Source organism: Carica papaya, chromosome 2 (assembly GCF_054855325.1).
Source record: "Carica papaya isolate Zhongbai chromosome 2, ASM5485532v1, whole genome shotgun sequence".
Lineage (NCBI taxonomy): Eukaryota > Viridiplantae > Streptophyta > Magnoliopsida > Brassicales > Caricaceae > Carica > Carica papaya.
In genome coordinates this window covers 844,186-870,612 of record NC_142310.1, presented here as the reverse complement: position 1 = coordinate 870,612, position 26,427 = coordinate 844,186, and the positions used below count along the sequence as shown (strand labels likewise).

Genomic DNA, 26,427 nt, shown 5'->3' with positions numbered 1-26,427 from the left:
GTATATATATATATAGAGAGAGAGAGAGAGGATAGATGGTAATTAGGAAACTTAACAAATTTTTATGCCGCCGTCGTTCTGAAGAAAGCTGCAGTTTTTATTCATATTAATTGATATTTGAAATAAAAATAATCAAGTCAACTCAGGAAAGTTATAATACGTCCAATGAACGCATGCCACGTGTCCACCTACGAGAAGTCACGTGGCTGGTCTGAGGCAAGTTCTGTTCGTCCACGACCAACAAAGGCATGGTCTGGTTGTGCAACCAGCTCAGCCAATTTTTCACCTTTTTTTTTTTCTAAATTATAAATCACAAATGTGTAAGTCTTCAATTGCTAGAAAAATAAGGTAATAATAATCTGCACTTTTTGTTAAGATATTAACAGTATACTTCTAAATTGTTTCGCTTCGGTTAATCTGTAAAGAAAAAAATGGTGATCACAATAGTAAAAAAATTAAGTAAAATTAGAATCGAAAAGGATTTCATCAGAGCGGTTTGTGAAATTCTCCGCGACAGCACCGCCGGGTTCGGTTGGTGTTTTTCGGCCAATTAGCTGGTCCTTTCACTCCGATTTTGCAATGGGAGAAACTTAAAATTAAAATAAATTAAATTAAATAAATAAATAATTATATTTATTAATAAAAAAAAAAGTTTTGGTGTATTTTACAAGTACATAATACTACAATCATTGATAAAATATTGAATAATATTTAAACAATATTCATAAATATTATTAAGTTAAACATTTACAAAAAAAAAATGTAAGTAATTAATAAATAAAAAAATATGAACTTCAGTTTTACAGTATTATTCTCACATAACTTCTTCAATCTCATACAAACCGCAGATATCAATTTCATCAAACATCAAGTAAATATTTTGCATCCATTGTCAACCGTGTGCATTATGTACGAAGCAATGAGCGTTCTCCTTGGACGTATGTAAACAGAGCTGGCTAACCGCACTCCAGACAAATGTTTCAGAAGAAAATTTTTTGTACTGCCAACAATTCCAAACCTTTTTTGGTGAGTGCCTCAGATTTTGACGAAAGTTTTAAGAATAGCAAACTCTTCACAGAAGAACAGGCACTTGAGCCATCAACTTCATATACTTTCTAGAACCCAGATTATGAAACTTCCAAACCTTTCCTTGCCGCTTCTCCCGTTCCTTGCAGATTATGAAAACGATAGTGTTCACACCTTCTTGGATGCTTAGATAGATCCGCTGCCCATTTCCAGAGTTGTAAAATTCCAGTTTTGGCAAAGAATCACCACTCCGCCGCTCGTAGTCCTGAAACACAACCCTTCACTCACTTCTCCCTCTTTTCCTTTCTCATTTTCTGCGCTTCTTCGTGCCTCCCCATGCTGGCATATATTTCTTTGGTGAGAGAAATTCTGCTATCTGATTCTTTGCTGATATCTTTATTGATATTGTTATAAAAGAGAGAAAAAAAAAACAAAGAACTGCTACGTTTGTATATGTGTAATAATCTTAGAAAGCTTTCTTGATGAGAACGTAGATCAAAGAAAAGCAAGATTCCATAAAGATTGAAGCAAGATTCAATAAAGATTTCTTATCCTTTCTCCTGCTCAACTGCAAATGTTTCTGTCCTTTATTCTTCTGCTTTGACGGCAACCAAAAACCAGTTTTACACATTCTTGGTCTTATCACGTCCTTCCTTTTTGGAGAAGCATGAGAGCGATTATGTGAATCTATATTTTGCATGAATGGCTATGGGGACAAGGAAGGGGAGAGAGAAAGTCCTACAAAAGTAGAGACCAAACGATAGAACTTCTGCAGAACTCTTCTTTCTCTTCTTCCTTGTCTCCTAGCCTCTCATGGGTGCAGATCCAAAGAAAAAACTACAAGGTATAACAGAGAGGATAGATGGTAATATTTTGCATGAGTAGCTATGGGGATAGAGGAGGAGGAAGAGGGAGTCTTACGAAGAAGAACCCAAACGAGGGACTTTAGCAAGACTCTCTCTTCCTCCCTCTCTATCTCCTAGCCTCTCATGGAAGGAGATCAAAAGAAAAAACTAAAGGAGGAGTTTTGAATTAACGGGTTTGAAGGTATATATAGAGAGGATAGATGGTATAATATTTGGCATGAGTGGCTACGGGGATAGAGGAGGAGGAAGAGGGAGTCCTACGAAGAAGAACCCAAACGAGGGACTTTAGCAAGATTCCCTTCTTTCTCCCTCTCTATCTCCTAGCCTCTCATGGGAGGAGATCAAAAGAAAAAAAAAATACAGGGATGAAGTTTAAGTTAAGGAGTTTGTAGGTATATATAGAGAGAGGATAGATGGTAATTAGGAAACTTAACAAAAAAAAAATTTATTTCTTAATCAACAAGTAAATAATTTAAATTTTTTATATTTTTTAAGATTAAATTTTTTTAAAATATATATATTGGATGTCTTTCCTTTTTTTTCTTATCTGTATGTAATTGTTGTATATTACTTATATAAAATAAAATATTTTTTTAGTTCTCTATTTGATATTTATGATTTTAATTCCATTAAAAATAAAATATGAATAAAATAAAAAATGTTATTATTATTTTTTTCCAGAATTTTTATAATTATAAAATTTTAAATTAAAATAATTTTATAAGCTTAAAAATCACATATGAATATAAGTTGTTCAATTTGTTAAAATGTTACAAGTTGAATTGTCATTAAAATGTGTAGGTCTTCAATTTTTTAGGTAAATTTTTTATTGAAAATAAATAAATAATAATTATTTTTTAGGTAGATAATTAATAGAAGCATATATTAATAGCTAGATTATATATAATCTATATTATTATCACTATGATAACTAAATAATTTTTACAAAATAAAAAGGTTTTATATTTTGTGATTTGTTGAAGTTTTTTTAAATTAGTAAAATTAGTTATTTTCAAAAGTTTCAATAATAATTTAATAATATCATAAAATATTTTGATAGTTTATGTTCGACACATTACAATTCAAATGCAGTACAATAGAAACGATAAAACTTATTGTTAGTGACTGCGTAAATACAACGATAATGCAACATCTAAACACATACATAACATCTCTCTATCTTGGTAAACCTTTTTATCAGTAACACTCATAAATAAATGACGATTACCTAACCTTAATAGGTAAATTTTTTTGTTAAAACAAGATTTTCTATCGTACCAACTAATCTGTAATGATTATAGGTAAAGATTCATTAGAATATAACAAAAGATCGATGACAGAATAATTACTAAATCAACAAAGATCATTCGTAAACAATATGTGAGAAAATAATTGAAACCACATTATATTCAAAAAATCACAAATGTAATGTTATGAAAAAAAAAAAATAAGTATTATTTTCAAGTTTTAGGCGATACCATTAGAAGCTAATGAACTATACTCAAAACTAACATAAGAATAAATTTAGAAAAATAGAAAATTATGCAATAAATACTTAAAAAATAGTCTAAATCTAATGAAAAATTTTATAAAAATTTAATTTAATGTTGAGATCAACAAGCAACAGAAAAAGAAAATTATCAATATCAGATAGAGGAAGAAAATTTTAACTGAAATAGTCAGTTTCATATTATTATATTTCAATCTCTAGCTATATTTTGCATAACCAAAATACGTAAAAAAAAAAAAAATCGACTAAAATAGAAGCATGCACAAACAAAAATCTAGAAAAATGGTCTTGAGTTCTTGCATATTCAAAAGGTAAAACAAAAGACTAAAGGTAGTGTAAAAGTCTAGGTTTTCTACCTTAAAACTCGTTTAAAATATATCTCAACAATAATTGGAACTTAAGAAATAAATTATCACAAATTTCGTATTCATGTTTATATAAATAACAAAGATTTAAAATAGAATTTACATTTTCGAATATATCTAATAAATTGCAACAAAAGATGTAGTTATTACAAGATTTTATATAAATGTGGTTCTAACTTTTATAGTCACCATGACAAAAGATTCCCGAATTACTTTGACATATCCGGTTAATAGGTTGGACAATTAATAAACGATCAATAACTAAAGTTCTTATTTATTAATCAACAATTCTTATGAAAAGCAGCATAAACGACAAGATAATTAACTAAAAAATGTAGTATATGATAATTTTTTTACATCTTGTTTATCTTGTATTTTTATTATTATTTTTTATCGGATTTTTCTTGAAATGTCCGTACGTTATCAATTTTTAATTATTAAATATTAAAAATATTAATCCTTCTCTTTTTTTTCTTTTGAAACAGAAAAGATCTACATAAATATGCATGCTATTAATTTATTTTTTAATATAAAAAAATAGTAATTTTGTTCTTTTTTATTATTTTTACAAAAGATACAATTTAATATTTTGAGAATCAGGACTCCACGGCTCTTAGTCTTGAAACACAACCCAACTACTACCAGGTGCTACCTTCACTCTCTTCTCCCTCATTTCCTTTCTCATTCTCTGTGCTTCTTCGTGCCTCCCCATGCTGGCATAGATTCTAGCTAACAGCACATAATTTGCAGCATTTTCAGGCTCAATCTCAAACAGAGCTCGCCCAGCAATCTCAGCAAGCTCAACCTCCCCATAAGTTCGACACGCGCCAAGCAGTGCTCCCCAAGTTTTTGCAGTTGCTTTTATTGGCATCCCCTGTATTACTTCATATGCCTCGTGCAACCTCCCCGCTCTGCTCAAAGCATCAACCAGACATGAATAATGGTCACTATTTACTTGCACACCATAATCATCACGCATTTTTGCAAAATAACCCAATGCTTCATCTGCCAATCCAGCATGACTGCAAGCTTTAAGTACCCCGAGCAAAGTGATTTCATCAGGCTGTACTTTAGCTAACTCCATCTGCCTAAAGATTTCCAGGGCAGTTTTGGCCTTCCCATGAAGAGCATATGCAGATATCAGGCTACTCCATGCAACTACATCTCTTTCTTTCATACTTTGAAATACATAACGTGCGTAAGTAAGACACCCACATCGTCCGTATGCCTCAACTAAGCCACTTCTTAGATGTGGGTGCTGCTCAATACCATTCCTAAAAGCATACCCATGAATTTCTTTGATCAAACTCAAAGCCGCTATGTTCACACAAGCAGGCAACAAAGCAAGAAGCGTGATCAAATTAGGTCTCAAACCCCACGTTCCCATTCTCTTGTAAAACACAATAGCCTTAAACGGTCCATCCCCCTCCAACCCAGATAAACCAGAGATGATATTATTAAAAGACGATTCATTTGGTGCAACATCCATATCATAAAACAATTGTATAGCATCAAGAATCCGACCGTAGTGCAAGTAAAGAGAGATCATGGAATTCCATGTTACTACGTTTCTCTGAGGAATTTCATCGAACACTTTGTGTGCGTGCGAGACGGAGAAGCACTTGCCATACATATCCACAAGAGCACAAGCTACGAATGGATTAGAGATAAAGGATAACTTGGTAACTTGGGCGTGAATGGAAGAGCCGATATGAGGGCGACGGGTGGCGGCGCAGGACTTGAGAGCAAGAGGGAAGACGAAGGGGTCGAGAAGAAGAGCGAGAGAGGAATGGATTTGGCGGAAGAGAACGAGTGCTGCGTCATGGCGGCCTTGGTTGACATTAGAGGTTAACTGCTTGGTGAGTGAGACCATTCTTAAGTAGTTGGAGGAGTAACTGGTCATGATTACCGGAGAAAATGCAGAGTTTGTCAGAGAAGAAAAATTTATTCAGTTCATAATGTTCCATTGAAAAGAAAAAAACTGTTTTCTACAATTTTCTCAAAATTTTATAAAATTATTTCAAAACATATCTTTTTTTTTTTCTTTTGCTAAAATTTTATAAAACGAGCAGTCCATTTTGAAAAAAATAAATATTACCCAAGAAGCGGGGTCTAAATAATATTATACCGTTTTAAATAAAGATAGATAATAATATTATCACGTATTAGAATTAATTGTGTATAACACATAAAATTATTACGAATCTAATAAGTTAAATAACAGTTTCTTCTACACTTTCTTCTCTAATTCTCGTGGCTAATCTTGTACGTTAACGATCTTGATATTCCAAACCTGCAATTAACCTAACACAAAATCAAGATAAATAAACAAGAAAAGACAAGATACTTGTTTCTTGTACAAACAAGCATATAATCTACTTTTAACCAACAAGTCGAGTCAAAACAATATCATATCAATTTAAATGAAGATAGATATAAAGATTGTTCTGAATTTAGATTAACTATGTATAACCCACGGAGTTATTGCGAACCCAATAAGCTAAACAAAAATTTCTTATGTACTTTTTTCTCTAATTCTCATAGTTAATTTTACACGCTAACAATTTTGCTATCCCGAACCCATAATCAACCTAACACAAAATCAAGAAAAATAAACAAGAAAATACAAATACTTGTCTCTTATCCAATCAAGCACAAGAAATTTGAAGTTCACATTTACCTCTCAGTTGGGAGGAATTAAGTCTTTGTTTCTAAGATTCGTAGGTAAAGAAAGAGGTGACCATTTCCATCTCTCTTTTTCCATCTGTTACGGTACATAAACCTATCAAATGAAAAGAGATTCACGTTTAATTTGGAATATTTAATTCTCGTTTTGGAGATTAATCAGACTGACAAATTTACTTTTTAAAACTTATTCTGTTTGTACCAAGGATTTGGAAAAAGAAATCGTATTTAAACCAAACGAGAAGAAAAAAAGGTACAAATAATCCATCACAATCCAAACTTACATCGTCAACTTTGAGATTGACTAGCCTAATGAACATGCTGCAAGATTTTCAAGAATCATCGAGTTTTGAGATCTCTGCTAGCAAGCTCCAACATCGGGACATGTAAGCTTCTCATAGGTGCTGGAAGATATGAAAAGACGAGGCTGGGTCTGACTCTTTTCCCATCTTCTCCAGTGAATTCTTCATTTCCAGAACAGACAACTTCAGACTTTTAAAACCCAGCAAGACAAGCATGAAAGTATAACATAAATCAAAATATTAAATAGTTAATCTTACTTGCACTTGTCCACTGGTCCTGAATGTTACATGGTTTGATTCCTTGTCAGATTTTTCTTTAAACCAAGAAAACTAAACGACACTAGAAACCAGAAAAGTTTAAAGAAAATAATCTTCCCTTAACCTAATGATCTTTCACGGGTTTCTTGATAAGAATGTGGATTAAAAAGAAAATAAAGAAAGGTTGAAACAATATTCTAGAAAGATTTCTTACCCTTTCTCCTACTCAACTGCAAATGCTTCTGTCCTTTTGTCCTCTGCTTTGAGAGCAACCAAACGCCAGCTTTACATATTCTTGGTCTTATCATGTCATTTTTGATGTTCTATGCTCACAATCAACCGAACAAATGCTCTTCTCCCTCCCCCTCTATCTCCTAGCCTGTCATGAGAGAGATTCTATCTTCTTTTTCGGAGAAGCACAACATGAATATAAATTTTGCATGAGTGGTTATGGGGGCAGGGGACGAGGGAGAGGGAGTACCACAAAGAAGAGCCCAAGTGAAGGAACTTTAGCAAGACCCCCTTCTCTGTCCTCCACTGTCTCCTAGCCTCTCATGTGAGGAGATCAAAAGGAAAAACTAGAGGGATGAGCTTTAAGGTGTTTCAAGGTATAATAAAGAGGATAGATGGTAATATTTTGCATGAGTGGCTATGCAGATAAAAGGAAGAGAAAAAGAGTCCTAAAATGAAGAGCCCAAATGAGGGAACTTCAGCAAGACTCCCCTTCTCCTCCTCCGCCATCTCCTTGCCTCTCATAGGAGGAGATCAAAAGAAAACTCCAGGGATAATATTTGAGTTAAGGGGTTTCTAAGTATATATAGAGGATAAATGGTAATTACTGGGGTTAATTTCCAAAACCTTCCTAAAATATAAAAATTTACTGTGTTACCATTGTCCTCTAAGAAACCTATAGGTTAATAATAACAAAATGCATAAACCTTTGCACAAAAATAGATAAACATATAAAACTTGTAACATATTATTGGCTACAATCCTCAGCATTCATCTATGTCTAGCTACCAGCAAATATAATCCCATCAAACTTCCAAGTAAGCAGGTAATTTATCAGTAAATTGTAGTTTTTACCAAATAGATTTTTCCCTGTGAAAACAGGGGGTTGATCCACTCCGCCAAACATGGTGGATTGAATGATCAGAGATATCTTTAAGAACATTATCACTAATAAGAAATAGAAAAACACAGAGAAGTCCAAGATCAAAATCTGCAAAAAGAAAAAAAGCTCTAGAAACTTCTAATAATACAAGGATCAATTGTAAGAAAAAACTAAAACCATGAAGTATTTATGGAAAGAAATCAATACCGTTACAAAATTGAATTGCGAGTGACAAATTAATCACAGGAGCCATCTCAATAAATACAAAGGCCCACTCTTGTTACAATCTGATAGCTTGTAGAGCGCCTCCTACGCTCTCAAACGATCATCCACGTCAGATGCCTATAGCCTGCCCACTTGGCAGCAACTCGGATGCCAATGGCTAAAGCTGCAAACAGCAGTGGCACTGGAACCCTCCTACCAGTCATTAAAACTTCAACTTCCTCCTTTTGTTCCAAAGGTTTCTTTGAATGGTGAAAAATAGCTAGAGCTAGATATGAAGCCATCACCAAAAACCTCACCCAGGGTTCCCCAACTGCAACTAGTACAGCTGCAACAGGCAGTGCAGATGTAACATCGTCTCGCTTTTTGACTAATCGGGAGAAACTATACAAGCCCACCAGAAGTGTCCAGAAGAATAGCTCAGAGATATAGCTTCTAACCGCTGCATAACCAATTAGGCCAGATATTGTTAGAAGATATGACTGGCTGCTTACAGAGTTTGGAACTGCAGCTTCTCCAATAGCAAGCACAGCTGACGCAAGCATGATAATTGTAGTTAGTTCTGGAATAGGAGCATATGCCACAATCCAGGAGTAGGAAGCTCGGACAGTATAGGTTGCTGTCTCTATACATCTAATCACAGAAGTGACTGGATCTCCTATGAAATGGAAGATAAGTGCCACGCCAAGTTTCAAAAGGTATCCAACAAAGCGAACTGATGCCAAGGCAGCCTTTCTCCAATTAGATAGTTCAAAAAGGACGGCTCTCCATGCATAGACAAGGAAGGCTGATGCTGTACAATAATTGAAAACCAGGCTATTTAGACAACTGCACAGAAAAGAGTTGCATAACAAATACAGAACCCACAGGAAGCGATAAAATAAATAAATAACTAAAAGGACTGACAAGGTGAATGTTCAGGAGAAAAGAATAAGGATTAGATTTTCTTGCAAGCTATACAAAATAACCAATTCAATCATGTACCATATTGAATTTAAATAAAGGCTGCTGCTTCTGATCAAGCAGATTGAATTAATCCTAAAAAGAAACAACAAATAACCAGTGAATTTCTAAAGATTAACATCAGGAATAGTAATTAACATCATACTAAAATCTGGTTAGCATCATTTCTTTTTTAATCTGAATCATAAAATTAGGTCGTCCACATCTTTTTGGGCCAAAATTCTTAAACTATCCACTAAAACCTAAGGAATCACTCACAAAATTCTCAGCAACCAAGCCGGAGGCGCACGAATTAAGCACAAGGATAATGATAAACTCTGTTATGCCGAGAGTGAAAGAAACCTACCCACAAACCAAGGCCACCTCACGGGAGGATCAGGTGCTTCTTTAGTCAAGTACCTGAATCTATCAGGCATTGTACTCTCTCCTCTCGCCAATCTCTCTGTCTCATCAATCTCATCCCCAATTCCATTGTTGCTTTCTCCTTTCTTACAATTCAAACAAAACCGAGATTTCCTATCCCTCAAAATCCTGGGAATTTTATCGGAGAAGCCGAGAAAGTTGTGGTTGAGCTTCAGGCTTAAGGATTGAACTGTAAAGGCGGTTTCATTCCGATTGCAGAATGATAGACGAGAAAATGGAGAGATTTTCAGAGAGGAAAGAGAGGGTTTGAGAGATGAACTGGGGGAGGAATAGACAGACACAGCAAGTGCCGCCATCGTTCTCGCGACGAACGCTTTTGCCCCGAAGAGAGCTGCAGTTTTTATCCTAACTAATATTTATATAATTAAATTAATTAATTAATATTAATTGATAATTAAAGAAAAATAATAATGTCAACACGTGTCAGAAACTCAGGAAGTTATAATGCGTCCAATGAACCCATGCCACGTGTTTACCAGTCTTGGGCGGCTTCCGCCAACGAGAAGCCACGTATATAAGGAAACGGAACTGAAGAAAATACGCCTGAATGGACGGTAACTTTCCATCCATCCCAGTTCCCAAATTGTTCGATCTTTAACCCCAACCATTGAATTCAACCTTTCTCAGATTTACTTCTCCTCAAACACTCATCCCGTTTTGCCTACTACGGCAATCCTCCTCTGCATTCCTTAGGTTGGTGTTCTTCTCTTCCGCTATTGAATTAGGTTTCTTTGTGAAACTGCGCGATTCTGGCTTTCTTCCGTGGTTTGAGCGTGATTGAGCGGGTGTAATGGTTGACGACGAGGATAGATTAATCTTTAGTGAAGTTTTCAAGTTTTCTTTTACAATATCCTTGCGTTGAATGGTTTTATGTTCTTCTTGTTCTTCTTTTAACATAGTTAATGTTTCTTGCTATTTCTTTTATTATTTTATTCAAAATAAAGAACCTGTCGTGTCGTGATCAATTTGTGATGATGAAATCCCTGTACTTCAATTTGAATTTATTAGTTGATTTTTTTTAATCTTGCTTCACAATCAAGGATTGAAATTCCATCTCGACATTCTTGGGTAAATAGTCCAACTGTTTTGACGCTTTCTTCTTCTTCTTCTTCTTCTTCTTCTTCTTCTTCTTCTTCTTCTTCTTCTTCTTATTCTTCTTTCCTTGATGAAATCTTATTATTATTGTTATTATTATTATTATTTATTATTATTTCTATCATTTTTATAATTTGTTCTTGTTCAGAATCTTAACTTTCTTTCCTATATTCAATAATGTCATCCATATGCTAGCTTGTTCCATCTAAAAGCGATAAAGGCCTATTTTTGGCAGTTTTCTAGTTTACCTGCATATCGTTTATTTGAGTTCTTAAAATTATGGAGTTGAAATATTGGACTGAATGTGTATGCGTATAGATATATACGAGCATATATTTGTTTTTGTATGGCGGTGGGACCTTGTGTCTGGATTGAGTCATAATTGGCTTTACATTTCTATTTCAGTTGGTGAAATTTGTTTCACAAAGGTACGTGACCTAGGGTGCCTATAGGAGTGGGGTAAGTTTGCCAGTAAGATGATTAGTAGTTGCAATCTAGATCCTGATGTTGTTCGCTGGGGCCTCCATCATCTGGACGTTTGTACTCTTACGAATGCTGGTTCTCATGGTAATGTTACTAAGTATGAGGCAGACACTAGTCAAGTTGGGTATGTTTATGAAGGTTACCATGAACCAACATATATAAATGTGGAAAATGATGCGGTTATTGCACGGGCTTTTCAAGAAGAATTAACACGGGTTGCTGCAGCAGAAGCATCTGGAGTTCCAAATCCTGTTCAAGCATCTGTTATTGCACAGGATTGGGTTGATGCACCAAAACGATATCCTAGTGATGGTAGTTGGAGATTCCATTGCTGCAATTTTGGTTCCTTGAACTGTTTCTGTTTATTTCACTGTGATAATATTATTATCTACTGTGTATAGGGTGTGAACATGGATCAGAAACAGCAGTTGATGCTCACAAAAATGAAAAAGAGACAGACTTTGATAAAGAGGGAAATTTTGGCACAGAAAAAAATGATGAGGGCAAAAATTCTGTGACAGGAGAGAGCTCATTTATTGAGGAAGACCTGTTGCATTCTCTGGTTATAACAGATGACGCTTCCACAATTGATGGTGAAGTTGGGAAGAGATTGAACCTCATGGTTCCTGTTCCTGTAAGTATAACCACTTTGATATTAGGTAATTACTCCATTAGGTACTGTTTCCTGTTTCTTTTGAATGTAGCATCCATAAAAATCATAGTAGTAAATCAAGGTGTTAAAAAGGAAAAAACTCATGGTTTTAAAGAGGGAGTAAATTAAGGTGCTAAAGAGGAAGAAAATCATGGTATTAAAGAGGAAGAAAATCGAGGTCTTAAAGAAGGAAATAAATCATTATATTAGAAAGGAAACAAATCAAATTAAAAGGTAAAATTATATTATTTGTAATTAATTATAGTTGTTTATTTCCTTTTCCGTCCAAAAAACCCTGTATGTATAAGGCTTTAATATTAAATAGAATACACATAAGTATAAACTAATACATGGTGCAAGATAATGGAAAATAGACAGGGTTTAGGGTGGTACACACCCAATCTGCAGCTGCCTGCTACGTGAGATGGTCACCCCATTCACCACTCCTATTTCATCCACATAAAAATAGGAGTATAAACATGAGAAGTGCTTAATAAAAGCCATGGAAATGAGTTAATATTTTTTTACAGAAAGAATAAAGCGCAAGAGAAAAAGAAGTAGGATGAGAAAATACTTGCTCATTTTCTTCAAATAGTCGCCATAATTCATAGGAACATAACCCCCATACATTTCTGGATGGGACTTGAGCTGATTACATCAAAACATTTGACAGAAAGAAGCATCAATAAAATATGTCAACAAAAACAAAATGTTGCAAAATTCATACAAGGAAATAAGCTTACTGTCCAAACTGTGACCTACCTGGTTAACAACCTGCCGTCTTACAAACTTATGGTGCTCGGTAGAACGATAAAGTTGATCCGATAACGACCGAAACTGCAAAAACAAAATAATAAAGGAGATTCTATGTAAGTTATAAATGAAGCATGATTGGATCAACTTAAAATCATTTCTTGCTTACTCGACCATATTTTTCAAGTTATCCATATTTGACTGCATTTAGCTTTTATTTCAGCTAATGCTAATTATATTCACAATCAAGCAAGACTATGTTTTAATTTCCACTTGTAATGCGGAAGACAAACAGAACTTTTGCACTTCAATTTTTCTCTTAATTTTTTCTTATTTTACAGATAAATTTGTAGTCGGTGTTGAAGAATTTGCTGATTTAGTGCCCAATAAGCAAAAGAAGAAAGTCCAAAAGAATTTTAATTTTCTGTACATGTATTTAAAGTACACCAAGAAAAAAAATTTCACGGATTGTCAGGGAGAAAGTTTTATGACAGGAAATCTGAAGTATGCATGATCTTTTCAATTTTATCATGAAGGAGTCCTCCGCCAATGCATTTTGATGTTTTTATTACTTTGTTTGACAATATAAAATAGATTTTATTAATGTTTCAACTCAGACATTGCAGTTAGACCATAAGTAAACTCTTACAAAAATTTTAATTCCACTATAGAATCTGGAAAAACTTCCTGAATTTTTAATTGATACACATACATATTAAGAAACAATTGTTATTTAAGTAAATCTTGTCATAAAAATCTAAGATATAGTTATACCATTAGTCTCATTGAAACAAATAGTTCTTTATCATTGGAAAAATGTGCCTGTTGTTCTTATTTGTGGCTATACATCTCTAAATTGGCTAAAGGTTGACACTTTTAAATATTACATTTCTTTTGTGCAGCATGTTCCTAAAATTAATGGAGACATACCTTCGGCTGAAGAAGAGGGGTCTGATCATCAAAGGCTTCTTGATAGGTCTAGCATCAATTTTTCTCCGTCAAGTGCTACTTACAATTGATTTGTCTTGCAAACCTTTTGTGAAAAGAGCATTTTATGAGTGTTCAATATATTTTGTTTAATTTCTGAGCAGTAGTTGATATCAGAAATATTTTTTGTTTATTATGTTCTTCAGATTACAGTTGTATGATCTCATTGAGAATAAGGTTCAAGGAGATGGAAATTGTCAGGTTGGTTCTCTTTTCTGGCATGATTGTCATGAATAATACTCAACATCGATATAAAGGATTTGTTGGATTTCTATCAATAATATTATGAAGTTTTATGGAGTATTCATCTGTAAAATACGTAAATATTGTCTCTTAGTTGTTTATGCTGCACTTGTTATGCCGCCAATCACATATTTCTATTGGTTGCTTTCCAATGACTTGCCTAAAGCTGAATATATTTTTACACTTATTCTTTGTTATGCAAGATTTTAACAAATTCCTAATTATTTACAAAGGTTTTGATGAATGTTTGTTAGGTATGTATTCCCTTGATCATTTATGCTTTGTTTTTGTCTGACATTTTGAGTTACAAGCGAAAGTAAGCCTTGCCATGCAGATTCACTCAAACAAAGAAACTGCCCTGCTACCATTGTTCTTCATAGTTCTGACTGTGGCACAATCAACCATGGCAACACGTTCATTGCTTTCTTTCAACTGTTCTTTATTGATAATTTATGTTTTGGAATGATCAGCTGTGTCAATTGGAGCATTTTAATCATGTGATTAATTGCTTAACAGAATTTAGAAGTTCTTTTTTTCAATAAATTTCTGTAATAGAATAATAGTATTATTTTATTTCCCTTAACCTATTGCAACTGCAGGACTTTAAGTTGATCCAATCATGCTTCATTCATAACTTACATAGAACCTCCTTTATTATTGTGTTTTTGCAGTTTCGGTCGTTATCAGATCAACTTTATCGTTCTCCCGAGCACCATAAGTTTGTAAGACAACAGATTGTTAACCAGGTAGGTCACAGTTTGGACAATAAGCTTATTTCCTTGTACGAATTTTGCAATATTTTGTTTTTGTTAACATATTTTATTGATGCTTCTTTCTGTCAAATGTTTTGATGTAATCAGCTCAAGGCCCATCCAGAAATGTATGGGGGTTATGTTCCTATGAGTTATGGTGACTATTTGAAGAAAATGAGCAAGTATTTTCTCATCCTACTTCTTTTTTCTCTTGCACTTTATTCTTTCTTTTAAAAAAATATTAACTTATTTCCATGGCTTTTATTAAGCACTTCTCATGTTTATACTCCTATTTTTATGTGGATGAAATAGGAGTGGTGAATGGGGTGACCATGTCACATTGCAGGCAGCTGCAGATTGGGTGAGTACCACCGTAAACCCTGTCTATTTTCCATTATCTTGCACCATGTATTAGTTGATATATGTTTTATTGAATTGATTTCTTATGTAATAGTTCATTTTGATAAAAGTTTATTTGCTTTAAGGATTAGATAAGATGATGGTAGCATAATAGTAGTTGTTTCTGAAGATAATTTGAGATATATTTATTTCTTATCATTTCTTCTCCTGAAAAAAGAAAATAACGGGAGACCTCCTTTATTTTAGCAGAGCAGAGAGACTTTTTTCCTTTTTTTTCTGTTAAATCGTAGTATCTCCTTGAATTTATTTTTTCTCTAATTCTTTATTCCTTAAGTGAGGAAACTTGTTCTAAAGAGGGAAGTTCTAAGATAATTCTCATTCTTATATAAATGTTCATCTCATGCTTGAGCTTGTGGTTGAGTGTTCTGGAGAACAATTCATTTGTTTACTTACATAACTGCGATAATGAGATTATAAATGAACAAAGCAACAAACATAATGGAGTTGCTAAGAGATGCTAGTGAAAGTTTGTTGGCAAGCCACACTAGCTGCTTTTAGAGAGTAAAGAAAACAGAAGCACTATGGTTTATTATCATGAAGTGATGTCATGGGAGATTATACAGATAACTAATTCTATTTTTCTGGAATAATTGCAGTATGGCGTTAAGATATTTGTGATTACTTCCTTTAAGGATACTTGTTACATTGAGATTCTTCCACATGTTCAGAAGTCTGAACGACGTAAGTTTGCATATGCTCCTGTGGCCATCATTTCCATTTTTATATGGCCAACATGATTTAAAACACTTGAGAAGGACTGCAGGCTGCTGTCATATGAAAATTGAAGGCGTAATTATGTTGTTATATTGACACAGATACTAAAAATAGAAATTCTTTGTGTTATGTGCAGTTATTTGCTTGAGCTTTTGGGCAGAAGTGCATTACAATTCAATATATCCAGAAGGAGGTAAAACTTTTACATCCATAAATCCTTGCATGAATCTTTCTAGTTTTTCCATGTTTTATTTAGGACTTGAAATCTTATTTAGATTTCTTATTTTGTATCTCCGATAAACGTCAGTTATTCAATAATTATATCAGATAAATATCTTCAATAGCTTAGATTTTGCACTGCAAACAAGTCTTAAATGGAATTTCCAGTAATCCATATCTGGATTCAACCCCTAACTCTAGCAGGTTATCTCCAATCTTACATACGACATTAATTTGATTCTATTTCTTTATTATTTATTTGTTTATTATGTATCCATAGATTATTTGTGTAATCGTTGTGGTTTCTGTCTTTATTTTGTATTATATCCAGAACTACCAGTGTTAGAGGGTAAGAAAAAGAAAAAATGGTGGTCACTCGTAAACTAGTTGGATTGTTCATCATGGGTGGTAATTAGAAGTTACTAAGGTAGAAAGACTTTAGAAGCTTGAATTCAGTGCTCACCAGTTGAAGAAGTTGTTTGGATTTCATAACTTTCAAGGTTGGACAATTGTGGTGTCTGTCCAGAGGATTGCTGCATTTCTTCTTTCTGCTTTTTGAATCTGGTATTATGGAAAAAACGACATATCACAGTCACAGGCATCGAACGAATTCATTGTTTCTCTTGTACATATCATTAGCATATTTTATTTCTTTTAACCTTTTAAATTCTTTTTCTCTTGCAAGTATTTGTGATTGTAAATATACCTTTGGATATAGTTTATTGATTTGTTATTTATTATCAAATTTATTTGTTTTCCTCTCGAAAGTAAATTCTGATTGTAAATATGCCTTCGGATATTGTTTTGTTGATTTGTTTATGAGTATCAAATTTATTTTTCTCCTCGGTGAAATATTTCTCGAATGAGTATCAAGTTCATAGATTTTATTAGATGATTGTAAATTTAAGTCGTGAATTCAAGTCGTATGATACTAACGTCGTGTAATCTCGTTTAGAAGTCAATTTTATTGTTCCATATCAAAGAAATAAAATTTAATTTAATTTGACAAACTCACATTTAAAAAAAAAACAATAAATGACTATTGAAATTTGATTTTGAATATTTTGTTTAAATTAATTTTATTTATTATGTATTTAAACATAAATTGGTAGTTTTTGTAAGTAAATTTTTATTCTAGTTTTTAAATTATTTATTATATTATAATTGAATTTTAAAACATTTTTCATTAAGATATCATCTTTAAACTTTGAAAATTAGTGGAATTTGTGATGCTCTTATAACTATAAAACTTTAGAGTATACATGGTTAAAATTCTTTTATTTAATTTAATAATTTATTTTTCAAAAGATTAAAATTTATAAACAAAATATTAATATTAATAAGGAAAAGAAATAGGACAGAAAAAAAAAATTAATTAAAAATTACTGTTTCAGATAAGTGGTATTAAAATCATATTATAACGATATTAATTGTAATTAATAATTATTCAAAAAAAGTAAAAAGAAAAACCACCAGGCTCTGATTAGCGATGGTAATGGCGGAATTGGGTGTCTTAAGGTTTGCGCCGCATTAGAAAGCAAGCCTGCAAGAATCTCTTCTCGTTCTCGTCTCTCTTTTCTCTCTCCACAGCCATAGCCGCGTACAGTGCGTATTCTTACCATTCAACTCATGTTCTTCAAACCCATCATTAAAACCCTTCTCTCTGCGTCGCTCCCATACCAACCAGAAAAGATACCTCCATACATCTACATCCAAAAGCAAAGTTATGTCGATGTATACATGAAATGGAAGAAAGACTCTTATTATGACTCAATTGAGCACATCTACAAATCCGTACAACTCAGGCCCATTATTTCACTCAAGAATTGCATCGTGCAGAACGCCAACGGCTGCGTACCAATCTCTGCTATATCGAAGAGGGGGACAGAGTTTGATATACCCATTAAGGTTGCCAGGTTCTTGAGACAATACCCATCAATTTTCGAGGAGTTTACTGGTCCGGAGCACAATCTTCCTTGGTTCAGGCTGACCCAAGAGGCTGCCGAGATTCATAGAGAAGAAAGAAAGGTGTATGAGAATTGCCGGGAGGATTTAAGGGGTAGGCTGAAGAGGTTGATTTTGATGAGTAAACAAAAGGTTTTGCCTTTAAAGATTATTAAAGGTTTGGAGTGGTATTTGGGGTTGCCTGAGGATTTTTTGCAGCACCCAGAAGAGAACCTTGATGGGTCTTTCAGGTTTGTGGATGTGGAAGATGGATTAAAGGGATTGGCTGTTGAGAGTGAGGGAAAAAGGGTTTTGTCAATGTTGCAGAGAGATGCAATGAAGAAAGGTGTTTACTTTGGTGGCTCAATGGAGGCAATTGAGTTCTCTCTTTTTCCTTCAAAGGGCTTCAGGCTGAGGAGGAAGATAGACGATTGGTTAAAAGAATTCCAAAAGCTTCCTTATGTTTCACCCTATGAGGACTTCTCACATTTGGATCCAAACAGTGATTTAGCAGAGAAGAGAGTTGTTGGATTTCTTCATGAGTTGCTTTGTCTGTTTGTTGAGAATTCAGCTGAAAGGAGGAAGCTTTTGTGCCTTAAAAAGTACTTCGGATTGCCACAGAAAATGCACAAGGCATTTGAGAGGCATCCCCATATATTCTATTTGTCTTTGAGGAACAAAACTTGTACAGCCATCCTTAAAGAAGCTTGTTCTAATAAATCTGGTATAGAGAGGCATCCACTATTGAGAGTGAGGAAGAAGTACATTCAGCTGATGAAGAAATCTGAGGTGATTTTGAAGAACAGGAGGTTTAGTAACCGTTTTGTTGAGTCAAAGAATGTGGAGAAGGATTTGGATTTGGATTTGGATTTGGATTATGATAATGATGAAGGCAGCTCAGAGATTACAGTGTGCTCTTTTGTTGAAGTTTCATGATGATGTGAAGAAAGAATATGCAGCCTAACCTAATGGAAGAAAGAAAGACGCACATGGAGGCTTATTGAGCGGGACTAATCAGGCCTCCAGCTGATTTATATGGAGTGACGACTGTCTGTTTTGAAGTGATGATGGAGCTTCGAAGTGACAAGAGTATGTTGCCATACAGGGGATGTTAAACTATCATTTAATGTTTATTAGAAACTAAATGTAACTGATAAATATATTTTCATGCAATAAATGTTAAATTATTTCTTCTTTTTTTTGTTGATCAATAAATTTTATATGTTTATATTTGGACAGAAGAATATGGGGTTTAGTAGGAGGACAAAGGGCAAGCAAAGTCCATTATTCTTGTTTTTCAGTCCTCCTTTGATTTGCTTTAATCTAAATTCTTGTCAAGAAAGCTTTGTAGAATGATCTTTTTTTTTTCTTGAAATATGTAGTGTAATGTATATATTGATATTAGCACAGGGAGTACCAATCCAAATACAAAAATTTATAAATCAATCCAAGTATCAGTAATATCCACTAAATCCTCCTAAAGAGAATGACCCAGAAACAAAAAATCACTGAGTCTGGAATCATTTATTCTTAAGTTAAACTCATTCAAAAGCCATTTTGTAGAATGATCTTATTAGTCAGTTTGGAACAAATTCATCAATTAATACCTAGTCAATACTTAACTAAAATATAATGATACTAATTTTTATCACTTTCAAAATTACTAAAATTTAAAACACATTGTTTTAAATCCACAAAAAATTACATATGGGGCTAATTTTATTGTTTTAGACAAAAATTTCACGCAGCCTCATACAAATCTATACAAACATATGTTGCAAATGAACATAGAACCGAGTAAATATTGTTTTAAAAGACCCTTCTCTTTTACACTTGGCTTAAATATGTAAATGTCTGTCTAATATGTTCTAACAAGTTTTGGTCTCCAAGTTAGGCAAACAAGACAACCTTTCTCTCCAATTATTGAATCCACAAATCTTCTTTTCAATCTTCCCTTTTTGGATACTTCAACAGCATCTCTTGGATCCAAACTCTTTATGGGAATCTGGGGGCTTCCTGTCTCTGTCACCTCCATGACTCGGTTTATCATCTCCAGGACTTCACTCATTTTGGGTCGAGATTTCACTTGTCGCACCAGACACTTGTTGGCTATGGCTGCAAGTTTCTGAGCAGCCTTAAGAGAGTACTTCCCTTCAAGCCTTGGATCCAAAATCAAACTGAACTTCTTCATATCAGAAAGGTGGGACCTCACCCATTCCAAAAGCTTTTGCTCATTTTTGGGACGGTTTCTATCAAGAGGACGCCTACCAGTAATCAGCTCGTAAAGGAAAACTCCGTAGCTCCAAACATCACTTTTTGAAGTGAGACGCCCAGTTTGAATGTATTCAGGAGCTGCATACCCAATGGTTCCTACAACCTGTCCAATTAATCATCATCAACTTGAAAATCTTATTCACTATGCTCTTCTCACCCTTGTTTAGTTCAATTCTCATTGCAGAAATTCGAAATCCTTCCAAAAAGAATTTATGCTGGGAGTAGAGGTAGTTCAAAAAAAGGAATTATGATGCAATTCTACCAAGCAAGATTTACTTATGTATGAGCTGAATTACTGCATGTCATGCAGAACTACTGGATAATAACTAGAATATCTTGACATGATACGTAAACATCATTTAGTGTTCATGTAAACATACCGCAGTAGAGACATGACTTAATCCTTCCGAAGGCCCTAGCCTAGCCAATCCAAAGTCTGACAACTTTGCATTCCATTGGTTATCCAAGAGTATGTTTGAGGATTTAAAATCCCTAAAGATGATCTGTTACAATAACAGCATAAAGAAGGTAGGACTAGAATCAGACAAAATATTCTGCAATTTCAGAATAGAACAAGCAATCTGTAAAATGACCTATGGCACAACAGCTATATCAACAACAGATAAATATACTTTTGCCCAGATGGTTACTTGGAAGAAAGTATAATTTCAAAATATACTCGAAGAAAAAGTTAGCAGCTTCCTTTCTCTCATTTCACAAGATGATACAAGAGACAACCAAACATTTAGACAGTGTTTGCAAGAGGGGAAGTAAATGGGAGGAAATGGGATTGAAGTGACTCAACATGGGTAATTAGTGTTTGCCCTCATTGAGCCATTTCCAATTTATAATTCTCCAAATAATGCCTTACTGTAAAAACCAAATTACCTTCATTCAAACTGTTACCTCTCTCTTCTCACTAAACAATTCTTTACTAGTCAAAAGGCAGCCAAGACTGACAGAAAGGAAAAAGTACCTGAAAATCCATTCCCTCATGGAGGTATGCTAAGCCTCGGGCAGCATCCTGGGCTATTTTCATCCGTGTAGTCCAAGGAAGAGTTGTTTCAAACCTGCTTAATAAATGATCTTGAACACTCCTGTTGGGCATATATTCATAGATCAGAAGCCGCTGGATCCCCCTTTCGTCATCCTCAGCACAGTAACCAATTAACTTAACAAGATTTGGATGCTCAACAATTCCTAAAACATTCACTTCAGTCACCCATTCTTTATGCCCCTGAGGACAATATTTGAACATATATTAGCTACGTAAACAAAAAATAGAAGTATCTATAGACCAAGAGAAAGAGGTGACGTAAATTAAATTCATTTATATAAGAACAAAGTGCTATTATAAGCCAGAAATAGGACCTCAGAAGATTGAATTTACTGACAATATGCCATCGAAGTGGTAGTGATAAAGACTCATTTTTTAGGTTACCATATGCATCAAATTTATCTAATTTAATGGGTTCTGAATAGGCACCCTTGTTCAGATGATTTCTCGAGCCAAAGCATAAGTCTGATATAAAGGGTATGTTTGGAATAAACGAACTGTTTCTGTAGATTCTATCTTAAATTCACACTTCAAATGTAAGATAATTAAATTATATTCCAAGCACAAAAATTCAACTCCATATAAAAATCAATGTTATGTGATTTAATGCAATGTCTGAGAATAGGAAGCATCCAAAAAATCTTTCAAGAACAAACTCGAAAAAGCTTGCCTGTAAACCTCTTCTACTAAGTTGTTTAACAGCAATATCTATTTTTTTATGAGGATCTTCTGTGCTTCGAATTACACCCCGATATACACCACCAAATCCACCTTCTCCAAGCATGAGGGAGCGACTGAAGTTCTTCGTTGCTGTCTTTAACTCTGAGAATGTGAAGATTCTGAGGTTGCTGTGTCTTCGAGATAAAACAGGAAATGTGTTCCTGTTGGAAGATTCTGTGCTCAAATCTGATACATTCTGAGAGTTAAACTCAGAACCAGATCTCCTTGTGTCATGATCCGTCGATGTAGAAGCAGAAGCAAAGGATCGGATGGAAGTATTTGTAATCTTTTGATCATCAGTTTTCTCCTTGGAAAAATAAAAGCACTTCATTTCCGCCAAAAAAAAATATGCTCACTGCGGATAAAAGATCACATTAGGAATAATGCCATGGAATTTAAGGTCCTGATCAGCAATTAGTCAGTTGAAAACATCACTAAAAAGCAGTGATGACTGAAAGAACTATTGGCCAAATCAGAAAACACAATAAAGTCACCATTTTTAAAAAGCTTCAACTCATTGCATAGATTATCTTTAAGTTATGAAGGAATCCTCAAAATCATAGCCTATGCTTGTTTGTGTTTCGACATTTACCCAAAACCAGCATGTCTGTTGGGATACAAACAATAAATTCTACAACTCAACAACCAATAATTGAGTCTTCCACATAAACCCTTCTAAAATAGCAAATTTCCAAATTGAATACTCAAACAATTAGCCAAACAGCCAACAAAATGAACATAGAAGCAGAGATGAGAGAGTGAAAGGAGGATACCAAAATAAATCAGTAGGTGGGGGGGATTTCATACTCTCTTTCACCCACCAATTAAAAACAAAAAGGGAAAGCAAAACCAAAAACAAGAATTGACTCACCTCTTAGACCACATGAAACTGAAAAATTTCACAAAGTTTATGCAACTGGGTATTTGCGAGTTGTCATTTTGATGAAGCTGAAGCTAAACCCGGAAAGCCAAAAAAGGGGGGAGAAGGAGAAGAAGAGTGGCCAAAGAGAACACAACGAGCTCTCCATGATCTAAGGCAAGTCAATGCATGGCAGCCGGATTCTAGCTCACCCACCAAGAAACCCATTTAAATTATAATAATTTTTTTTAAAGGAGATTTTTTGAGTGACTAAACACAAACCCCAAAAGGCCAAAAGACGAAAGAGCGAGAAAAAAGAGGAGACGATGTGTGAACCAGACCAGGGAAGCGTTGGCTTTCGTCGTGAGTTGTGAAAGCGAATAGAGAGTTACTTTTCTTCAAAAGAACAGATTTGGACAGGGAGAACTCCGTGGGGAAGAATCAGTCCTTGTTTATCCCTACACAATAATTCAATACAGTTTCATATATATGTATACGTGTCGACATATACACGTATATATTGAATTTGTATACGTGGGTTTATGGGTTTTTTCTTAAATGAAATTAGTTGGAAGTTGGAAGCCATTAACGTGGAAGTTCTCTTACGGATGCTATGGACTCCCGCGGGTCAATAATGAAAATATTCAATCAAATTCTAAAGTTAGAAACTTTGAAAATTGATAATTCGTCATAACTTGCTGCTTTGACTATCACAACAAAAGTCATCATAATTATTTGAGTATTTTTATTTATTTAGTTTTTAAATAAATTTATATATTAATTAATTAATTAAATACATTTAAGCTAATTACATTTCAGTCTCTAATGACGTACTAAAAATATAATTTACGAAGAATCAATGAAATAACATCAATTTAAATTCTGAATTTTTAAATTAAAAAAAATATCGAGAAAGATAAAAAATAAACGTTGAATAAAATTATTAGATCCTCAAATTTTAAATATATTATTTTCATACAATTCATAAAATTCAATAAATAATCAATATTTCACAATATTTATATATTGTATTAATAATTAAAAGATGGTCAAAAATATAATTTAATTTAATTAAAAAATATACTATTTAAATAAAATAAAATATTACAAAGGCTCTTATTTTAACTTTGTATTTAACCAGAAAAATTATATATAATGATTACAAAGACAATCCGACCATATTTCTCTCTCTCTCTCTCTCTCTCTATATATATATATATATTTACTTCTTACATTGAATCTAATTATAATCATGTGACATAAAATTATTTTTTCAATTGAATTCTTTTAATTTTTAAATGAAATTTTGTTTTTAATCACTAATTTACATTAAAAATGTAGCACTCGGAAAGGAGGAGGAAAAAAAAAAAAAAAAGGTGCCACGTCAGCAGCCACGTCAGCAGGCCCGGTCAGCAGTCCCGGCCAACCAGGGTCTGCCACGTGGCAAGATCGCGTCACTTCGAAAGGAGCCACGTTGGCGATCCGCGTGGGTGCGATCCGACGGCCCAGATCAATCACGCGATCGGACGGCCCAGATTCAATCAAAAACGAACGGCCCAGATTAAAACGAAATGAACGGCTGTGATCAAAAGGCAAGGGGTTATAAATAGAACCTCCACACCAGACCAAAAACCCTAGCCGCCAGCCGCTCGCCGGAGAAGACGAACCAGAGGTCGACCGCCGCCACCCGCCGCCACTCGCCGCCGCACCGGGGAAATTTCCGACCGCCGATCGAGGTAAATTTCATACCCCCGACTCGTTTTTCCCCGTTGATTCCTCCTATGGCCAAATCGAGGCCGAAATCCCGGCCAAACGGCCGGAATACGCGGCCGAAGCCCAGCGGCGCCGCCGCGCCCCCTCTCGGTTTTTGCCTCCGACGAGGCCCTTCCCGGCCTCCGTTCGATGCAATTTTTATATCACCGTGATCACCATTCTTTTCTCTACAGGTTGACCGGAGCCGAATCACCAAAACACGAACCTCGCCGGAGAGCCGCTGCACCCGAGAGCGCCGCCGCCGGTAAGCTCCGTTTTTCCGTGATTTTTTGGCCCCCCGAGGGCCCTAGGGTTGTTTTCTGACAAGGACCAATGCGAGTGTGGCCGAATTCGGCCGAAAACAGCCGAAAACAGCCAACCCGAGGCGACTCGCCGCCGCCAGCGGCGGCGCCGTCGCCGGAGCACGGCGGAGCCGCCGTGCCGGAGTTGCGATTTGGGCCGAAAGAGGCCCTGGGCCTAATTTGGATTTTTTTTGGAACACGTGCAGGTACTGTTAGTGTGTTTCAGTTCCCCGGGAAAAATTCAGGGAAAATTAGGGACAGCCTGCAGGCGCACTGTGAATCGTATTCGGATCCCGAAAACAAGTAAGGACCCCTCACCCTATTTCCTATCACGGTATTAAAGTTCAAAATGATAAAACGGTATTTCTTGAATTAACGCATGTGTGAAATTGCTTAAGGTTGCTAATGGAGCCCGAGTCTAGTGTGATTGATGATTTACTGTTATTTGGCCTGTTTTACACTGTTTTACAGCTTTAAATGCATTATGGGATTTGATGTGTTTATTTTATAGTTTCGAATGCATATATTACTGTTTTATTAATTATGGGTTGAATGACTGAAGAACTGATACTGTATGTTGTCTGTTCGGCATGAATTACGATTTGCTTGTTTAAATGTGAATTGATGATGCTTATTGAGGAAAAAGGGAAATGAAACATTGTATAGACTGATAATTGTATGATGGGGTCAGCCTGACTAGATATCCTGAGAGATGGTGGACGGACCGGGTCCGTAGGGAACCCTACCGGGATTGTGGTCTCACATGCCGGACGGGGTATGGAGATCTTATAGTTTTGGCGCCCATACCGGACGGGGTATGGGGACGGCCCGTTTCACCCTCATACCGGACGGGGTATTGAGGTTTATGGTTTTGACGCCCATACCGGACGGGGTATGGGGACGGCCCGTTTCACCCTCATACCGGACGGGGTATTGAGGTTTATGGTTTTGGCGCCCATACCGGACGGGGTATGGGGACGGTCCTGGAAACTGATTATGAATGTTAAAGGTTAACGGGTAGCGGAACCCCTATGGACCCCCACGGATACTAGTAGGCTGGTAAATGAGAAAAAGATATGTTGTACAATGATTGAATTACAAGAGGCGTGATAAGTGTTATGTTTTACAGCTTAGATTATTCAATGATTATGATGATGTTATTGTTTTTTTTCTCATATTGTTTTCATAAATTCCACCAAGGTAAGTGGATGGTAAAGGTTTTCATGTTAATAAACGAGTTTGTTGTAAATTATGCTCCATTGGTCTTTTTGTGTTTTTCTACCCACCTTTATCTCCGTGACGGTGAGATATCGTGATGTTCTTACTGGGCTAGTGTAGCTCACTCCTTAATTAACCATTTCAGATCAGGAAGACATGGTTCCCGAGCCCGTTCCGCAGGAGGACGACGAAGGGGATGCCTAGAGACTCTGTAGTCATACGCATAGTTTATTTTCGAGTTTTCTTTCT

The 26,427-nt window shown here is 35.0% G+C and overlaps 5 protein-coding genes across 11 annotated transcripts; 2 read left to right on the top strand and 3 right to left on the bottom strand.

Moving 5' to 3' along the window:
- Window positions 1-1,323: 1,323 nt before the first annotated feature.
- On the bottom strand, window positions 1,324-10,078 carry EMB1923 (embryo defective 1923). Of its 2 annotated transcripts, XR_015816762.1 has the most exons (4): window positions 9,658-10,078; window positions 8,334-9,141; window positions 7,227-8,191; window positions 1,324-1,365 (listed from the first exon to the last, which is right to left on the bottom strand). XR_015816762.1 is itself a non-coding variant. In XM_022042124.2 (2 exons), the coding sequence occupies exons 1-2, from the start codon at window positions 10,028-10,030 to the stop codon at window positions 8,444-8,446; spliced, it is 1,071 nt and encodes a 356-aa protein (XP_021897816.1). In that variant the 5' UTR covers window positions 10,031-10,078; the 3' UTR covers window positions 8,236-8,443. The 2 variants fall into 2 exon arrangements, 1 of the variants encoding a protein (XP_021897816.1); XM_022042124.2 differs by lacking the exons at window positions 1,324-1,365; window positions 7,227-8,191 and having other exon boundaries at window positions 8,236-9,141.
- Window positions 4,261-7,367, bottom strand: LOC110814598 (Tetratricopeptide repeat (TPR)-like superfamily protein). Of its 4 annotated transcripts, XM_088212453.1 has the most exons (5): window positions 7,227-7,365; window positions 7,013-7,094; window positions 6,737-6,916; window positions 6,448-6,549; window positions 4,261-6,060 (listed from the first exon to the last, which is right to left on the bottom strand). In XM_088212453.1, exon 5 carries the CDS (start codon window positions 5,668-5,670, stop codon window positions 4,381-4,383), a length of 1,290 nt encoding a protein of 429 aa, XP_088068579.1. In that variant the 5' UTR covers window positions 5,671-6,060; window positions 6,448-6,549; window positions 6,737-6,916; window positions 7,013-7,094; window positions 7,227-7,365; the 3' UTR covers window positions 4,261-4,380. The 4 variants fall into 4 exon arrangements, with proteins under 4 accessions (XP_088068579.1, XP_088068578.1, XP_088068576.1 ...); XM_088212452.1 differs by lacking the exon at window positions 7,013-7,094 and having other exon boundaries at window positions 7,227-7,367; XM_088212450.1 differs by having other exon boundaries at window positions 4,261-6,071; window positions 7,013-7,230.
- A 189-nt stretch (window positions 10,079-10,267) lies between the features above and the next one.
- On the top strand, window positions 10,268-16,797 carry LOC110814684 (OVARIAN TUMOR DOMAIN-containing deubiquitinating enzyme 9). Of its 3 annotated transcripts, XM_088212454.1 has the most exons (11): window positions 10,268-10,427; window positions 11,235-11,624; window positions 11,714-11,946; window positions 13,620-13,693; window positions 13,851-13,905; window positions 14,619-14,693; window positions 14,808-14,881; window positions 15,012-15,060; window positions 15,716-15,800; window positions 15,970-16,026; window positions 16,384-16,797. In XM_088212454.1, the coding sequence occupies exons 2-11, from the start codon at window positions 11,306-11,308 to the stop codon at window positions 16,437-16,439; spliced, it is 1,077 nt and encodes a 358-aa protein (XP_088068580.1). In that variant the 5' UTR covers window positions 10,268-10,427; window positions 11,235-11,305; the 3' UTR covers window positions 16,440-16,797. The 3 variants fall into 3 exon arrangements, with proteins under 3 accessions (XP_088068580.1, XP_088068581.1, XP_021897925.2); XM_088212455.1 differs by lacking the exon at window positions 15,716-15,800; XM_022042233.2 differs by having other exon boundaries at window positions 15,970-16,478.
- Window positions 16,798-17,524: 727 nt separating this feature from the next.
- WTF9 (Ubiquitin carboxyl-terminal hydrolase family protein) lies at window positions 17,525-19,190 on the top strand. The gene has a single exon (XM_022042206.2). The coding sequence runs from the start codon at window positions 17,682-17,684 to the stop codon at window positions 18,930-18,932; it is 1,251 nt and encodes a 416-aa protein (XP_021897898.1). The 5' UTR covers window positions 17,525-17,681; the 3' UTR covers window positions 18,933-19,190.
- Window positions 19,191-19,660: 470 nt separating this feature from the next.
- LOC110814658 (Protein kinase superfamily protein) lies at window positions 19,661-23,391 on the bottom strand. The gene is made up of 5 exons (XM_022042205.2): window positions 22,919-23,391; window positions 21,998-22,402; window positions 21,247-21,507; window positions 20,651-20,773; window positions 19,661-20,373 (listed from the first exon to the last, which is right to left on the bottom strand). Exons 2-5 carry the CDS (start codon window positions 22,376-22,378, stop codon window positions 19,855-19,857), a joined length of 1,284 nt encoding a protein of 427 aa, XP_021897897.1. The 5' UTR covers window positions 22,379-22,402; window positions 22,919-23,391; the 3' UTR covers window positions 19,661-19,854.
- Between the last annotated feature and the right edge of the window lie 3,036 nt (window positions 23,392-26,427).

Coding starts and splice junctions, on each gene's coding strand:
- WTF9 (XM_022042206.2), top strand. CDS start 17,682: ATGTTCTTCAAACCCATCATTAAAACCCTTCTCTCTGCGTCGCTCCCA.
- EMB1923 (XM_022042124.2), bottom strand. CDS start 10,030: ATGGCGGCACTTGCTGTGTCTGTCTATTCCTCCCCCAGTTCATCTCTC. Junction 9,142..9,657: donor GAGGTGGCCTTGGTTTGTGG/GTAGGTTTCTTT, acceptor ATTATTGTACAG/CATCAGCCTTCCTTGTCTAT.
- LOC110814658 (XM_022042205.2), bottom strand. CDS start 22,378: ATGAAGTGCTTTTATTTTTCCAAGGAGAAAACTGATGATCAAAAGATT. Junction 21,508..21,997: donor TTAGTAGAAGAGGTTTACAG/GCAAGCTTTTTC, acceptor TATTGTCCTCAG/GGGCATAAAGAATGGGTGAC. Junction 20,374..20,650: donor TAAGTCATGTCTCTACTGCG/GTATGTTTACAT, acceptor TTAATTGGACAG/GTTGTAGGAACCATTGGGTA.
- LOC110814598 (XM_088212452.1), bottom strand. CDS start 5,670: ATGACCAGTTACTCCTCCAACTACTTAAGAATGGTCTCACTCACCAAG.
- LOC110814684 (XM_022042233.2), top strand. CDS start 11,306: ATGATTAGTAGTTGCAATCTAGATCCTGATGTTGTTCGCTGGGGCCTC. Junction 11,625..11,713: donor AAAACGATATCCTAGTGATG/GTAGTTGGAGAT, acceptor TACTGTGTATAG/GGTGTGAACATGGATCAGAA. Junction 15,061..15,715: donor TGCAGGCAGCTGCAGATTGG/GTGAGTACCACC, acceptor GAATAATTGCAG/TATGGCGTTAAGATATTTGT.